The sequence below is a fragment of the Manis javanica genome, chromosome 4 (genome assembly GCF_040802235.1).
Source record: "Manis javanica isolate MJ-LG chromosome 4, MJ_LKY, whole genome shotgun sequence".
Classification (NCBI taxonomy): Eukaryota; Metazoa; Chordata; class Mammalia; order Pholidota; family Manidae; genus Manis; species Manis javanica.
The window spans coordinates 168,770,984-168,788,251 of NC_133159.1; the positions used below are offsets into that span (position 1 = coordinate 168,770,984).

Consider the following 17,268-nt stretch of genomic DNA (forward strand, 5'->3'; position numbering starts at 1 on the left):
CTGTGGGTGCCTTCCTGTTATGACTAGGCCATAACAAATGGGAGCATACTGGTAGGTGAACCAGGCCTCCCTCCTCCCCAGGACATGAGTTACTTTGGGGGGCACTGGTCCTAGCTGAGGCTGCCCACCAGGTATGGCCGGGTAAGAGCCACATTAGAGGGATGTCTTCTGGACAGGTCCACAGGGGAACACTGGGGGCAGGCAGGCAGTACTGTAGCAAGGTAGATGGAGGGTGTCAGACATGGCTCCCACCAATATCAAGCTAGCAAGGCTGAAGGAGGGCCAACAAATTGGCACCTGCCAGCACTTAAGTTCTCAGAGAAAGTTCCCACACATCCGTGCCCCTTCAGCAGATGTCAAAAATTAGTTAATAGATCTCCTTCATATATAACCCAGACACTTTTCAAACCTCTGCCTCTGTGCAGGGTCTCAGAGTGAGTGATATGGTATGCTGGCCTTTTAAGAGCAGAGTCTTAGTTTCCTAAAATTTGTATGGAAATGCAAATCACCTAGAATGGCCAAAGCAGTTTTTCAAAAGAATAACGAAGTTAAAGGATTGCCATTATTCTTCAATAAAGATTTCAGGGAAATTTATGGGGGAACTGAATATTGACATTTATCTCATGCCATACACAAAAATTAACTTAAAGTGCATTATAGACCTAAATGTAAGAACTAGGAGCAAATCTTTGCAGCCTTGTGGTAGGAAATGATTTCTTGAATAGAGCATATGTGTGAGCTATGAAAGAAAAATTTTTAAGTTGGATTTTATCTAAATCTAAAACTTTTGCTCTACAAAAGACACTGTTAAAACAAGGAACAAGCAAGCCATAGACTAGAAAATATTAGCATGTATTATGTCTGACTGACTTGTATCCAAAATAAAGAACTCTTACAACTAATTAACAAGAATGCCTAATTTTTTTAATGTACAAAAGATTTGAAGAGACATTCACAAAAGAAGATATAGGAATGGTCAATACACACATGAAAAGATGGTCAACATCATTAGTCATCACAGAAATGTGAATTAAAACCATGAGAGACCACTGTGCACCCATTAGTATGGCTAAAATCAGAATAGCTCACATAATACCAAGTGTTGGATATGGAGCAACTAGAATTCTTACACACTGTGAGAACATAAACGGAAAAACTTCTTTGGAAACTGGAAATTTCCTATAAAGTTAAAATTTTAAACTTTTAATCTTTATAACCTAGCCATTACACACCTATGTATTTGTCCAAGAGAAAGTAGAATATATGTCCACACACAGACTTTCATGTGAATGTTTATAGCACCTTTACCTGTAATAGCCAAAAATTGGGAACACTCCAGTATCCATCAGCAGGGAACATACAACAAAATGTGGTATAGCCCTGTGAGGGAATACTACTCAACTCTAAAAAGGAACAAATTATCAAAACACTCAGCAACATAAATGGATTTCAAAACATTGTGTTAAGTGAAAGAAGCCAGACAAAAAAGAATATATGCTGTTGAAGTCCATTTATATAAAGTGATAGAAAATACAAACAGGAAGCAGATCAGTGGTTGCCTGTGGCTAAGGGTTGAGAGGGGATTTGACTTCAGAGGGGTACAGGAATTTTCCGAGAATGATAGAAACATTGATTTTTGATTTTTAAAAATAAAAAAATCTTGATTTTTATGTAGCTTCACAGAGGTATATATCTGCCAAAATTCACTGAATGACATGCTTTATAGGAATACAATTTGTTGTATATAAAATAGATCTTTAAAAAGAGAAGACCAATTGGTGAGTAAGAAAATAAAATCAGGAGCTAGAAGTAGTGGATATGAAGGTGAGTAAAAGAACGGCTATATTGAACAGAAAATGGTAGCAAAAACCACCAGGATTTCATTGTGGTCTGCTAATTAAGTTATGGTTGCATTTGAGTTGAATTAAATGTCTAAAAATTAGATACAATAATGTTATCTAACAAACCACCCTAAAACACAACAATCAATAATAAGCATTTGTTTCCTTACTCATGGATTTGCAAGTGTTGGTTGTGGTTCTGTTTGAGAGCATGTATGGCTGAGCAATGCTAGGGTTCAAGTTGGGCTCAGGTCTGTGTGTGTATTCACTGTGGGACCTGGGCTTAAGGCATCAGCCAGAGAGAAGCTCTTTTCTTGGGGAACTCAAGAGACAAGGGTGCAAGCCCAGCCACCCAGGTGTATTGCAGACCTCTGCTCCTAATGTTCCAGTGCCCAAGTAAAGCCACATGGCCAAGTCAGGAAAAACTTGTGTAAAGTTTTAAACATATCCAAAGAAGCTTTCATGTGCCCATCCCCCAGTTTCAACGATTATTTCATCCATTCCCAACCCATTCTTATTCATATATGCCCAAGGGAACTAAGAAGTGTAGGAGAGTGCTTTGAAGCCATCCACTCTTGAGTGGAGATGAGATGGTGGCAATTGCTTTGACTCTTATCACTGGTCAGCAGGGATTCTCAAAAGCAGGAGCTCAATTTGGGGAGGCTGTGGAAGGGCTCCCATGCCAGCTTGAGTACTTCTTGTGACAAACAGCAGCTCCTGCTTTAGCAGTCACCAGTTTTCCAACATTGATCTGAAAAGAAAAAGTGTAGGTAATCATTTAAGAACTAAGAAGTGAAAATATAACCAGGTTAGCCCTGGCAGTTGAGCCAAGCTAATCATAGGTTTTGTAACTCTGTTAGAGAGAAAGCATGGGTTTCTTTATTTGGTACAAATCTGTGAGTCTTGAAATAGATGGGAACAAGCAGTTTATAATTAACAGATCATAAAGAAAAACGTAAACAGCCCAATGTGAAAATGCTGAGAGAATGCTGAGAATTGAGAGAGAGTGTAGAAGACAAGTAGCGACTCTATAGCATCTTACTACACTGATGGACAGTGACTACAGTGGGGGGGGGGGGACTTGATTATATGGGTGAATGTAGTAACCACAGTGTTGTAAGATTGTGTATCAATGATAACTTACTAAAAAATAGAGAGAGTCTGTAAAACTAGACTATGTGTAGCCTGCCATGAGGAATACAGATTAGGGATTCAGATACATTAGCTATTAGCTATTCATTTCCTGGCATTGTTTCTATCATTGTCTAATCCCTCTGAAGTTTGGCTACTTTAATTAGAAGTTTGGCTACTAATTTTTTGCAAATATTGTAGAGTATAAACCATCTCTGAAAGGAAAATTGGTGTCATCAAGAAAAGTAAAGTCTAAAATGTTCTGAAATACTCAACACTTGCTTTTTTACAACATCCTGTTTCTTGCCTACATTGTATTTGTCACACTGTTTAATTTACTATTATTTAATTAAGTTACTGGTTTTCTGGTTTCCCTTAAGGATATGGACTATGCCCATTGCTCATTATAAATATGTAAAGGATATAAATGTGTATCTAACACTTAACACAGTACTGGACTTATAGGAAGTACTCAGTAAATATTGAATTAATGAATGCTTTCCTTTATTGTCTATCATCAGGTAATTCTGCTGGATAATGTTAAAGACAAAAATAAATAAAATAACAGTATAAACAGTTTGTACTCAATAATCACTTATCTCCTGGCAAAATAACAAGGCAGTTAAGAACATAGTTTCAGAAGCCACACAGCCTGGACCCCAATATTAACTCTGTCACTTACCTTTCTATAACCATGGGAGAGCAAGAATTTAATCTTTGTGTGTCTCACTTTAAGAATGTTGTAAAGATTAAATGATTTAATACATGTAAGGCCTTAGACAAGTGACAGACAGTAATATTTCAACAAGTGTTACTGTTACTACTAGTACTACTATCAAAATTCTTCTTCCAGAAATAAAACACTCTATTTTTTTTTAATCTGAAGCCTTTACTATGCCCTTTATTATTCCATCAATTTACAATGACAGTAAGGTCACCAAGCCCAGTCTGGGCAGTGAGCATTTGGCAAACATTACTTGGCTGACTTGTCATGACAATCCAATGTGACAGGTACTGTCTCTATTTTGCGGATGAGGAAACCCAAGTTCAAAGACCAGAGACTCACTAAAGGTCAAAGGGAATTATAGGCAGCATCAGTTTGCTAACTCCAGAGCCTATGTTTTTTTTAATAAAATGCTCTTAAAACAACATTGAATAAAAATACCTAGGAATAAACCTAACCAAGGAAGTGAAAGACCTATACCCTGAAAACTACAAGACACTATTAAGAGAAATTAAAGAGGACACTAATAAATGGAAATTCATCCCATGCTCTTGGGTAGAAAGAATTAATATTGTCAAAATGGCCATCCTGCCTAAAGCAATTTACAGATTGAATGAAATCCCTATCAAAATACCAACAGCATTCTTCAATGAACTGGAACAAATAGTTCTAAAATTCATATGGAACCACACAAGACCCCAAATAGCCAAAGCAATCCTGAGAAGGAAGAATAAAGCAGGGGGGTTCTCGCTCCCCAACTTCAAGCTCTACTACAAAGCCTCAGTAATCAAGACAATTTGGTACTGGCACAGAACAGACCCATACACCAGTGGAACAGAATAGAGTCCAGATATTAACCCAAGCATATATGTCAATTAATATAGGATAAAGGAGCTATGGACATACAATGGGGAAATGACAGCCTCTTCAACAGCTGGTGTTGGCAAAACTGGACAGCTACATGTAAGAGAATGAAACTGGATTACTGTCTAACTCCATACACAAAAGTAAACTCAAAATAGATCAAAGACCTGAATGTAAGTCATGAAACCATAAAACTCTTAGAAGAAAACATAGGCAAAACTCTCTGGAAGATAAACATGAACAACTTCTTCATGAACATATCTCCACAGGCAAGGGAAACAAAAGCAAAAATGAACAAGTGGGACTATATCAAACTAAAAAGCTTCTGTACAGCAAAGGACACCATCAATAGAACAAAAAGGCATCCTACAGTATGAGAGAATATATTCGTAAGTGACAAGTCTGATAAGGGGTTGACATCCAAAATACACAAAGAGCTAATACACCTCAACAAACAAAAAGCAAAAAATCCAATTAAAAAATGGGCAGAGAAGCTGAACAGACAGACATTCTCCAAAGAAGAAATTCACATGACCAACAGACACATGAAAGGATGCTCCACATCACTAATCGTCAGAGAAATGCAAATTAAAACCACATTGAGATATCACCTCACACCAGTTAGGATGGCCAACATCCAAAAGACAAACAGCAAATGTTGCTGAGGATGTGAAGAAAGGAGAACCTTCCTACACTGCAGGTGGGAATGTAAATTAGTTCGACCATTGTGGAAAGCAGTCTGGAGGTTCCTTAAAAAACTCAAAATAGAAATACAATTTGACCCAGGAATTCCACCTCTAGGAATTTGCCCTAAGAATGCAGCAGCCCAGTTTGAAAAAGGCATATGCACTCCTATGACAATAGCCAAGAAATGGAAGCAACCTAAGTGTCCATCAGTAGATGAATGGATAAAGAAGATGTGGTACATATACACAATGGAATATTATTCAGCCATAAGAAGAAAACAAATCCTACCATTTGCAACAACATGGATGGAGCTAAAGGGCATTATGCTCAGTGAAATAATCCAGGCGGAGAAAGACAAGTACCAAATGATTTCACTCATATGTGGAGTTTAAGAACAAAGAAAAAATTGAAGAAACAAAACAGCAGCAGACTCACAGAACACAAGAATGGACTAACAGTTTCTAAAGGGGAGGGATAAGGGGAATAAGGTACATTACAATTAGCAGACATAATGAATGTAGCAGGGGCACAGGGAAGGCAGTAATAGCACAGAGAAGACAAGTAGTGAATCTATAGCATCTTACTTTGCTGATGGACAGTGACTGTAAATGGGGTATGTGGTGGGGACTTGATAATGGGGGGAATCTAGTAACCACAATGTTGCTCATGTAATTGTATGTTAATGGCAACTAAATATATATATATGCCAAAAAAAAACATTGAATATGCTACATTTAACCAATTTTAAACTTAGAGTTCCGTATTTGTGTTAAACTGTTAAGTCATACAGATTTGCAGTATGAAAATTGTCCCTCTGCTTCTTCTCCCCAACTCTACTATTAAAAAATCAACCTTGTCTGTTTCAAGAATCTCGACTATGGCCTCCAAGAACCCTCTTCCCTCTTTTTTCTTCCTCCACCCTTCCAGACAGGGTGGATTGTTTCTTTCTCTGTGCTCTCTAGGGAAGCACTTCCTTCAATTTATAAAATGTTAAGATACGTTCATTTCTCTCTGTCCTTATGTCATTGTTCCACTTAAATTGTTAACTGGCACAGGAGGAGTGGACAAGTAATATTTTATTTTATACTAAATTTTTTAATACATGTAACATCATTCTAGGTTTCTTTCTTGGGGAAAAAAAGCCAACAACAGCAGGTATTATGATACTGTTTCCTTCTCAAACCCAATGTCCTTTGTCCTTAATATATTTTCTGTAATTAAGAAAAATTAAAATATAAATACAGAAAAGTACACAAGTTGTGATTATGCAGCTCTATGAAATTTTATGAAGTGAACACACCCATACAACCAATACCTTGAATCAACATGTAGAACATTACCAGCACTTCACAAGCTTCCTCATGCTTCCGCTGCATCATTGTCCACTCCCTACAAGAACAGGCCCTATTCTCACTGCCATTATCAGTTATTTCTTTTACGAGTTTTCAAACTTTGTATAAATGAAATAATTTTGTAGGTACTTTTTTGAGTCTCTCTTCCTTTGTTCAATAGTATATGTGTGAGAATCTCTTTTATTGCTGTCATTTCATTGTATGTCTACAGTTGGTGCATATTTTCGATTTTGGCTATTATGAACAATTCTATGAATGTTTGTTGTGTATATTTTGATGCGCCTATGTGTACTTTTCTTTTTTGTATATACCTATTGGTGGGCATTCTGGGTCATGGGGTTTTAGTATGTTCAACTTAAAAATGTTTCCAAATTTAGGGTTGCAGTTTACATTCCCACCATCACAGCCGTGTTCTTATACTCTATATCCTCAGGTGTTTTTTGTTTGCATGCTCTTCACTGCACATATGTAATGATATCTCATTATGGTTTTGATTTTCTTTTCTCAGTAATATTGAGCAGCTTTTCATAGGCTTATTGGTCATTTGGATATCATCTTTTTTTAATTCCTATGTAGATTTTTTGTTGTTGATCTTTTAAGTGGATTGTCTTTTTTTTTCTTATTGGTTTGTATGGGTTCTTTATATATTCTAGATAGAAGTGTCCCTTGTTGGATATGTGAACTAAAGATATCTTTTCCCACTCTGTGGTTTGCCTTTTAACCAACTTAATGGTGTCTTTGGTGAACAGAATTTTTCTTATTAATAAACTTCATCTTACCAATCTTTTCTTTTATGGTTAGTGCCTTTTATGCCCTATTTAAGAAATCTTTGCCTAATCCTAGGTCATGAAGATATTTTGTTAGGTTATCTTCCAAAAAATGTATCATTTTGCCTTTCATATTTGGATCTGTAATCCATCTGGAATTGATTTCTGTGTATGGTATGAGGTAGGAAAAGGTTTCATTTTTATTCACATCATATTGATCCATCACCAGTAATTGAAAATACCAGCCTGTTACTGAAATATTGCTTTGGCACCTTTGTGCTGAATAAGGAAGGTGGTGATATATGTATAATTAGGCTTCTGGATTCTTTATTCTGTTCCATTGGAGTTTTTTTAAATCTACACTTGTGTCAATCACATTGTCTTAATTACTTCAGCAATATATTAAATTAACAAACAAGTCATTCTTCAGGTTTTCTTTACTATTCCTGGGTCGTTTCATTTCCATGTAAATTTTAGAATGCACTAGTTTTTATGGTGCTGTTCCCCATTCAACTCCCTATGGTGTTCTGGGAGCAAAGCCTAATGCATAAGCACACTGCTCCCAAGTAACCAAAATAAAAACCACGAGCTGTGAATTTAAATACTTTTAATCAGCATAATGTATGAATGCTGTATGATTTATTTTGTGTATAGTAGTCTCACAGTGATTATTTTCCAACAACCTACCAGCCATATTGTTTTGTTTATAATACTCCAAATTCATCATTATTGAAGAAGTCACAATAGAATTCCACTCAAGGAAGGTACTATTTTTGTTTAGGGACATACCTTATTTGGGCTTGTTTGATTATGAAGATGATACCCTCTTCTTGTCGTCTGGATGGTTATGGATAAGACCAAAAGATAGGTAAAATGTGTGGTATGAGGATTTAAGAGGACTTTTGAGAGTTTCGAGCAAATACCCTGGATGGAGGGGAGGTGTAGGGCATGAAGCCCAGCAACATGGTGAGAGATTAGAAAGGATGACAGTATAACCTAGGTGTTGTGACTTTAAGTTCTAAATCTAGATTGCCTGAATTAGCTACTTATTACCATTTGAGTTTAGCTAGTATGCTTCATTTTCCTTATTCATAAAATGGGAATGAGAGTGCCTACTTCATAGGACAATTGTGATACTTAAATGAGTTACTATATTTAAAATACTTAGTACCTGGCATATAGTTTATCCCCATATATGCTAGCTGTACTAAAATTAATAAAAGATAACCTGTGCAAAATCTGAGATGTATCGTATTTTTAGTTTTATTTAAATTGCTCTGTGCCTTTATATAATCCCCCATTCTATGTAACCTAAATGAAGTCCTGCCCATGTAGTACAATAAGACTAAGGTCCACTGAAGACTGAAAAGATTATTAGAATCTAGCATTACAGAAAACAGACCCCACAGTCAGGAAGAAAACAGCCCAAAGACTAAAAACTCATCATAAGCCAGAAATTGAAATAATTCTAAGAATCCTCAGAAATAACAGTTGGACACTTGTTTTCCTACTGTGTTGTGAGTTCTATCTTGTTTGAGAAATTTTAAAAGATAATGTGATTCTGTTTCAGACTTTCTCAACCTCAACTATTTCTCAGTTATATAAGGCAATAGTTTCTCAACTATTGATTTAGCTAGTTTAATATATAGAAGGGGAAGACAATAATTTATTAATTTGAATATAGCAGTTCCCTTTTTATTTTATCAAGGAATAAGAAGCTTTCCATCATTCTTGGGGTGGGGAAAACTATGTAAATCTAAATGTTTGTAATATAAAAATAAACATACTGATTATCTTATTTCAGTTCTGTGGCAGAGAGATCTATTTTTATTACCTCTTGGAAAAAAAGTAGGGAAGGGAATAGAGAGCCTGTTTTTCTACTCTGACATAAATTCATTGAGAATTCTTCATAGATTTTCCACAGATGGAACACTTGAGTTCAATAGTGTTATATAAAAATACATATATATATATATATATATATATATATATATATATAGTCCCTTCCTTTGACCCCCCCAATTTGTCACTGTATTAAAGAAATTAAAATAAATGTTAAACTGAATAAAGACAATGTAAATCTTACTTTCTTGCCATCTTCAGTGGTTTAGTGTGTGATACTGATACTCAAAAAAATTAAGAAACTATTGTATTTTGGCATCAATCCCAGACACTATAGCTAATGCTTGCTATGCTGAAAGGACATATCTGACTCAAAAAAAAAAAAAGATTTTTATAATGTCCTATAGGATCTGTGCTACTTGTTACAAGGTTAGACTAAATGCATCTGAATGTAAAACAAAACCCAAAAAAAATGTTGACAGTGAATCAAGCTAATATAAACAGATAGTTTAGATAAATTATTTCTGCATCACATATATTTTAGCATATCATCTTGAGTACCCAGGATCCTTTTTTATGGGATTCCTGTAGGTTCTCTTTTGAAATAAATTTATCTTGATGATGAGTCTGGAGAAAAACTATACTTACTTTGTTTAGCATTCCTCTGTGAAAAGATATGAAAAAATAATTCCTGTAGTTGATAGCAACTGAAAAATAGGCTAAATAGAGAACCAAAAAAATTAATTGTATGACAAAGACATAACAGTGTGGAACTAGAGGATTAAAATAAATGCCAGAGATCAGGACTTTAGGGATTTGAATTTCAGGGCAGAAATTAGCCTGAATTGAGGTTTCTTTTTGGAGTGATAAAAATATTCTGAAATTAGAGAGTGGTGATGGTTGTATAACTTTATGAATATATTAAAAGCCACTAAATTGTATACTTTAAGGGAAAAGGGTTTAGGATATGTAAATTACATATTAATTTTGAAAAAGTGACCTTGTCTGTGGGGGATGTCATAGCTCAGGCCCATTTGGCATGCATAGGAACCCAGCCAGGGTGAGTATAGCATCTGTGTGCATGGTGGCAATGAGCAGCTGTGAAATTTGTTACATGTAGGGGCACTAGATTAAATAAGTAAGGCTAATGAGAGCTGTATTTCTCACTGTTGGAAACTAGAGTAACAACTTTAGAAAAAAACTAGAATTAACCCTATGGTATTAAATTGGAATTGGAGCATCACTGTAAACTTTTGGGTTATGGTTTTATGTATGGCTTTACAAGTAAAAATAAATATAAAGGTGTGTGTATACATACAGATATATATATATGTATGTGTGTGTGACTATATTGCCTAACTGTCCACTAAGTGGATGTGGAGGACAATGACATCCAACAGCAATGAGCGTACCTGATATTCTAAATACCTCTCTCCACTAAAAGGAGCCAGGGCTTCTTTGAATACAGTACAGATTCCAGGCCTAGAGCAGGGAAAGTACAAGATGAATCTGGAATATCTTAACACCAGGATGCAAAGAAATGCTCAGAAGATGACAGGGATATCAAAAGTTTACAGGAGCCAAATTGAAAAGGCTTACCCTGGCCAAATCTGGGACCATTTGAGCAACAATGTAAATAATGATAGTAACGTATTATGGCACAATGAATAAAATCAGAATCTTTGAATTCAGATAGGTGATAAATGTTAGGTAGTTGAAGAAGAGAAACTCAACTGTGGAAAGAGGAATGGATTTAGAAAAATCATTCAGCAATCATGAGAGTAATTCAGTCAAGAAGCACTAACGGATATTAAAAAAGAGTGGGCAAAAGTTTGTTGAGGAGAAATTCGAACTGATACTTGTACAACAGTGTTCATAATATCATTATTCATAGTATCCAATAAGTGGGAGCAACTCAAGTGTCCAACGTCAGATGAATAAATGTGATATATACACAGTAGAATATTGTTCAGTCATAAAAAGGAGTGAAATTCTGATACATGTTCCGACATGGTTGAACCATGAAAACATTAAACAAAGTGAGATAAGCTAGACTAAAAAGGACAAATATTTGTATGACTTCACTTTTATAAAGTACCTAGAATAGGTTAATTCCAGAGATGGAAACTGGAATAAAGGTTACTAGGGACTAGGCTAGTAAGAGGGGAAGATGGGTAGTTATTTAATAGGTACAGAGCCTCTTTGAGGGATGATATGAAAGTTCTAGAAGTGGACAGTGGCCATGGTTGCACAACCATTGTGAATGTACTTAATGTCACTGAATTGTACACTTAAAAATGGCTAAAATGACAAATTTTGCTATGTGTATTTCATAAAAAATTTTGTTGAGGAATGGGATATTTATATAGTTTCAAAGTACACTCAACCCCAACCCCTCCCACAAAATACTTAATTACATTTACAAAGAGAGAAAGTATAATGTTAGGGTAGAAAAATCTGTCAGACACTACCATAGCCAAGTGATCAGAGTTAACACAGTATTAACTGTGATATTGTGATATTCCTGCCAAAAATGCATGACCTGAATTGAATCATGAGTTTAACATGAGATAAATTCAAATTGAGGGACATTATACAGAATAACTGGCTTTTAATCTTCAAAAGTGTCAAGGTCATCAAGGTTAAAAAAAGACTGAAGAACTGTTCCAGATTAAAAGAGATAAAAAAGAACTCAGAACGAAATGCATTGCATAATCCTGAATTGAATCCTTTTGCTAGAAAAGACATTACTAAGACAAATGTCAAAACTTAAATGAGGTCTGTGGATGAGATCATCAAAATGTGCAATGTTAGTTTCCTGGTGCTGTGGTTATGTAAGAGAATGTCCTTGTTTATAGGAAATATATATGATCTGGGGATGATGGGCTATCATGTCTGTACTTTCAAATGCTTAAGGAAAAAAATGTACTTTGTACTTCTGAAACTTTTTTATAAATCTAAGCTGATTTCAAAATTTAAAAAGGACACTTACACAAACTGTAAGGTGAAAAAATAAAATAAAAGAACCTGAATGAAGGTGGTGCTCGTGGCCAGAAACTAGATCTCAAGACTGGAGCTATACTGGAAGGCTAAATGCCAAAGAAATTAGGAATTTATATTCAATAAGTTATAAAAACATTCTCATACTCAAATGTTTCATGTAGATAAATTGAGGATAATCTGAGTAGACTATATATCAATTATAATATGTAAAAATTAGAAAATCAGCTTCTAGACAGGGACCTTGCAGTTTTGGATGTAGAATGTGGAAACAAAGGGAATGAATGACCAAATTGAATGTAAAAATAGTTGTAGGACTGGGCATTTTTATTTTGAAAGATTTATGTCTATCAATGCCTTCCTGTTATTTATAGGTGATGCTGAACAGGAACTTGGTCCCCCTCCATCTGTAGATGAGGCAGCAAACACACTCATGACTCGTCTGGGTTTCCTGCTTGGAGAGAAGGTCACAGAAGTTCAGCCAGGTGACCAATACAACATGGAAATACAGGATGAAAATCAGGTAAACTGCTTACTATCAACTTTGTGAAACATGGGAAGAATCAGCCTATTTATACATAGAAAGGAAAAATGTTGCAAGAGATATATGTGTGTATGTTCAGAGAATAATCCTAATTGTTGAATGCTTTTTGGGGCCTGGCTACATAACTTAATTTTCCATAATTGCTATATTTCTTCAGTTTATAAAACATCTTTTAATTTCACTCTTGGGTTTAAAAAGCCACTTTAAGGTTTTGACTCACTTATTGAATGAATGAGGAAATAGATAAGTAAATAAGTCAACAAACAAAATCGGCATATATATGAGCACAGTACCATTGAAAGACCATTGTTTTTAGGTGTGTGTATTTGCTGAGCCATAGAACAGGTCTCAACTTCAAAAGACTGTAATTACTGTGACCATAGTAAACAAATTGATTACAAAATGGTAAATTAGAAAATGATAGGTGAAAGATAACTTAGAAAATCCCCCAGATATTTAGATATTAATGTACTTCTAAATAGCCTTTGAATCAAAGAAGAAATCACAAGAAATTAGAAAATATTTTAAATTAAAATAATAAAATATAATAATACTCACAGTATATATAAAAAGATGTACTCAGAAAAGAAATTTTAGTTTTAAATATATATATTAGAAAAGTAGAAAATCTGAAAAATTAACTTTAAATATTCATTTCAGCTAAAAATACCAGCAATTTGGAAAAAAACATTATTTCATAGATTTTTTTTTCCTTCTGGCTGTTTCCAATTTTTTCAGTTTAAATGTAGCAAAAGAAGTACTAGACTCAGATTCATTTGTGTGGTCTTAATCTTTTAAACAAATGTCCTGTAGTGAATTATTTCATTCAGAAGATGACAGTGAATTTCAACTTGCATTTTCTTAATAAATATTAATGAAGATTCTATGTCATGTGTTAGTCTTGTTATAAAACAATAAAGCATACAGGGATTATTTGAATATATTTATTGATCATGTGGATAATATTCAGGTGTTCCAGAGCTCTCTCCTCAAACTTCTTTATTCTTTAAATCCTCACTTCTTAAATTAGGTTCTTGATTTTGCTGGGCACACTGTATCACCTGTGCAAATTTTATGAAATTCATATGCCCAGAGATTCTAATCATGTTGAAATGGCTCCATTCTTATTTCTTTAAATATTATTTTAACTCCTGAATTATTTCTAGCCCTGCCTTTCCCCTTAACTCCAGATCTGTATGTCCAGCTGCCTATACTACCATTTCTATCTATGTGTCCAAGATACATTTCAAACTTAACATGTCAAAATTGAACCCTTCCATTTTTTCCCAGAATCTTCTCTGTCTGCAGTATTTACTAAGTAGGTGGTTATCACCTACATGCTTAGGGCAAGAGCATTGGAGCCATTCTTGACTTTTCCCTGTCATACTCCACTTTCACTCTTTTAGCAAATCATGTAGGCTTTGTCTTCAAAAATGTATGCTAAATCTGATTCATTCTCATTACTTCTACTGCTACATCTAAGTCCAAGTCACTGTTATCTCTTGCCTGGGCTTCTGCAATAGCTACTAGAATGTAAGGTTAGAAGGCCTGGAACTTTTGCTTATTCTATTTATTGCCATATCCTCTGTACCTAAAACAGTGTCTACCACTGGTAGGTGCTCAGTAAATATTTACTGTATGAATAAATGTACTCCTAATAGTTCTCTGCTTCCATTCTTGCCCCTCTGTATTCTGCTCACACAATAACCAGAATGGTCCTTGTAAAATGTGAATCTGATCCTTTCACTTCTCTACTTTCAATTTTCCACCATATTACCATCACATTTAGAACTAAATCTAAAATCTTTTCCATAGCCAGAAAACCACTACCTGATCTGACCCCCTTGCCTCTTTTCCTGCATCTACCCCTCTGCCTTTCACCTACAGCTTTCAGCAGCACTGGCCTTTCTGTCATTGCTCGAACACATAAAACAATCATTTATACTGGAATGCTCTTCTCACATAGCTCACTTCCTCACTTCATTCAGTGCTCTTCTGGAAGTTACCTCCACAGAGAGGACTTCCTTAATCACTCTATGCAATAGCACCTGCCCATCACTGTATCCCCTTATCCTGCTACTTTATCAGTAATTTTTTACATTACATGATTAGTTATGGGGTTCTTTGTGTCTCATAGAAGAATTTAAGCTCATGATGGCAGAGATTATTTTTTTGTATCAATTTACATTGTAACCATGTCAGTGTGCTCTATGCTCTGTGAATAAAAAATGGGAATGATATATGTTGAGAGCTTTTTTAATATTGGTATAAAACATATTTTACTTTTTATTTCTTGATATGTCAAGTTAAAATGTGACTGTTCTAATAATGATCAGGTAACATGATGTTACAGTATATTTTCCAAGGACCCTGTTACTTCACATTTCTTTGTCTGCTAAAATTTATATTTGGTTGCTTTTGAGATGCTTCATGTCACAGCATGTCCCGTGAATTTGTGAATAAAGTCACAAGTTTATGGAGTATGCCTTAACTTGTGTATTTACAGAGTGAAATAGTCCTAAAGTAAGTAAATTAATAGTATCATTGATTTGATGTAATTAAAGTGATACAGTATAATAGAAAAGTCACTAAACAAGAAAATTTGTATGCTGATTCCAACTCTGCCACCTACCATTTTATAAATTTGGACATGTCACTTAACCTCTCTGAGCTTTAGGTTTTCATAGGCGATAATAATTGACATTTATTAAATACTATGTGCTAATCATTATACTAATTGCTTTATTTGCACTATTTTAAGTTTCCTTACAACCCAAAGTTGTAGGGTCCATTTATATTCCAATTTTCAGATTAAAACAATTGAAACACACGGCCAGATGGTGATGGAATAGTATTCAAATCCAGGCAGTCTGCCTTTACAACCTATGTTCTTAACAGCTACACTATGCTGTCCAGTGTAATGTGAAACAATAAAACCTGACAGGACTGTTGTGAGGATCAAGTTAAGCCATGAATATGAAAATACTTTATAAGCTGCAAATTGTCATATAAATAAAAGGTATAAAATAATATGCAATATACTTAGTGTCTATGTGTGTATGTATGTGTGTTTGTGTATTTGTATGTGTGTATATATATATATGTATATATGTAGAAACTGTATGATTTGGGGGAAATGACTTCATAGTTTTCATATGTAGGAGAGCTTCATTTTCACATTTACCTAAGTGGGGGAAATAATATTTATTATGCCTTATACTTTTAACTGTAAAGCATTAAACAAATGTAAAATATTAGTAGTGAAGCTAAATAATAGCATTACTGAAATATTATATACCATTAAACTGTCTTGGAATCACAGAAGAAAGTGGCTACACTGATCATTGGAATTTCTAGTTTTAGGAAGATTATTAAGAACCAGGAGGTCATATTCATTTAGTGCCTTTCTTCTGAGATAAACAGAATACTAAGATAGATTGCTTTGTTTAGGAATACCCTATTGTAATGGTGTCCTCAGGATACTACTAGTAGTGGCAAAATCCAGCATAAGCAAGTCAGCATATATCATTTTTCTGCAAAAGACAATGTATTGAAAGTGTTGTCCAACTGACCACTGTATTTTCTTCCCTCAGTAGTTTTTCGGGTATTCAGAGGTACCTTATGAATTACAGAATTAGGTTCTTACCTTGTGTATTTATAGGACTTCTAAGAGATCCAGACTAGGAGTTTTGGATCCTTCTGGAGGACACTAAGAACAATGGGAAAACCCCTGAAAGGTTTGGGAAGTGGAGTGACTTAATTAGAGTGTCCATTTTAGCCCACAGCATACAAAGTAGAGAATGTTGTCTTTCTGTGCATGGAAGATACTTCTTTATCCCATTAACTAGCCTCTTTATATAAATATAAGGCCTGCCTTTTCATTCATAAGCCATGAATAATTTTGTACTTTACAGCTTGATCTTTAAGTTGTGCTTTTAAAGCATATATTCTGTGATATTTACTTTATTTTGCAGAAAATAACTTGTAGTAAAAAATACTGTCATTTGGGTTTAATCCCCACATTTGCTGTGTCATGCATATAATACAGTTTCCATTCTCAAAAAACAGACTGAGAATCTTGTCTAAAAATGGAAATGGGTTGCTATAGAAGTAATAATTTGTACCAAAATGAAACTTTTTCCAATGAAGAATAACTATAGATATATCTAAGGTAAAAGATCCTAGTATAGTTCAGTTCATCTACCCACCTATTTCTTAAAATGTGAATGAGGAGGTTAAAAATTGCCATGCCATATTTTAAGTAGGGAGGATTCTAATTCAGTAAGTCTTGTCAATTTTGTATGGGAGCTTGTTTGTTTTTACACTTCATAGGCGATTTTGCTGCATGCCCTGTTAAAAATCATGGCTCTGGTAGACCAGTCTCATTTTATAAAAGTAGAGGTTACAAAGAAATTGAAATTCCTCTTTCCTCTGGAGAAAAATTACATAGTAGAAGAGATGGCATAGTTTGAGGGCTTATTGTGTTATTAAGAAAAATCAGTTCCTAATATTGATA

At 34.7% G+C, this 17,268-nt stretch overlaps 1 protein-coding gene across 11 annotated transcripts in view; it reads left to right on the plus strand.

Moving 5' to 3' along the window:
- The window catches only part of TANC2 (tetratricopeptide repeat, ankyrin repeat and coiled-coil containing 2), a 374,308-nt gene that overhangs the window by 223,969 nt on the left and 133,071 nt on the right, over positions 1-17,268 (plus strand). For all 11 annotated transcript variants that reach the window (XM_036997193.2, XM_073235742.1, XM_073235743.1 and 8 more), the window contains one exon: positions 12,583-12,731. In XM_036997193.2, coding sequence (XP_036853088.1) covers positions 12,583-12,731 — 149 coding nt within the window. The remainder of the gene's footprint in view (positions 1-12,582; positions 12,732-17,268) is intronic.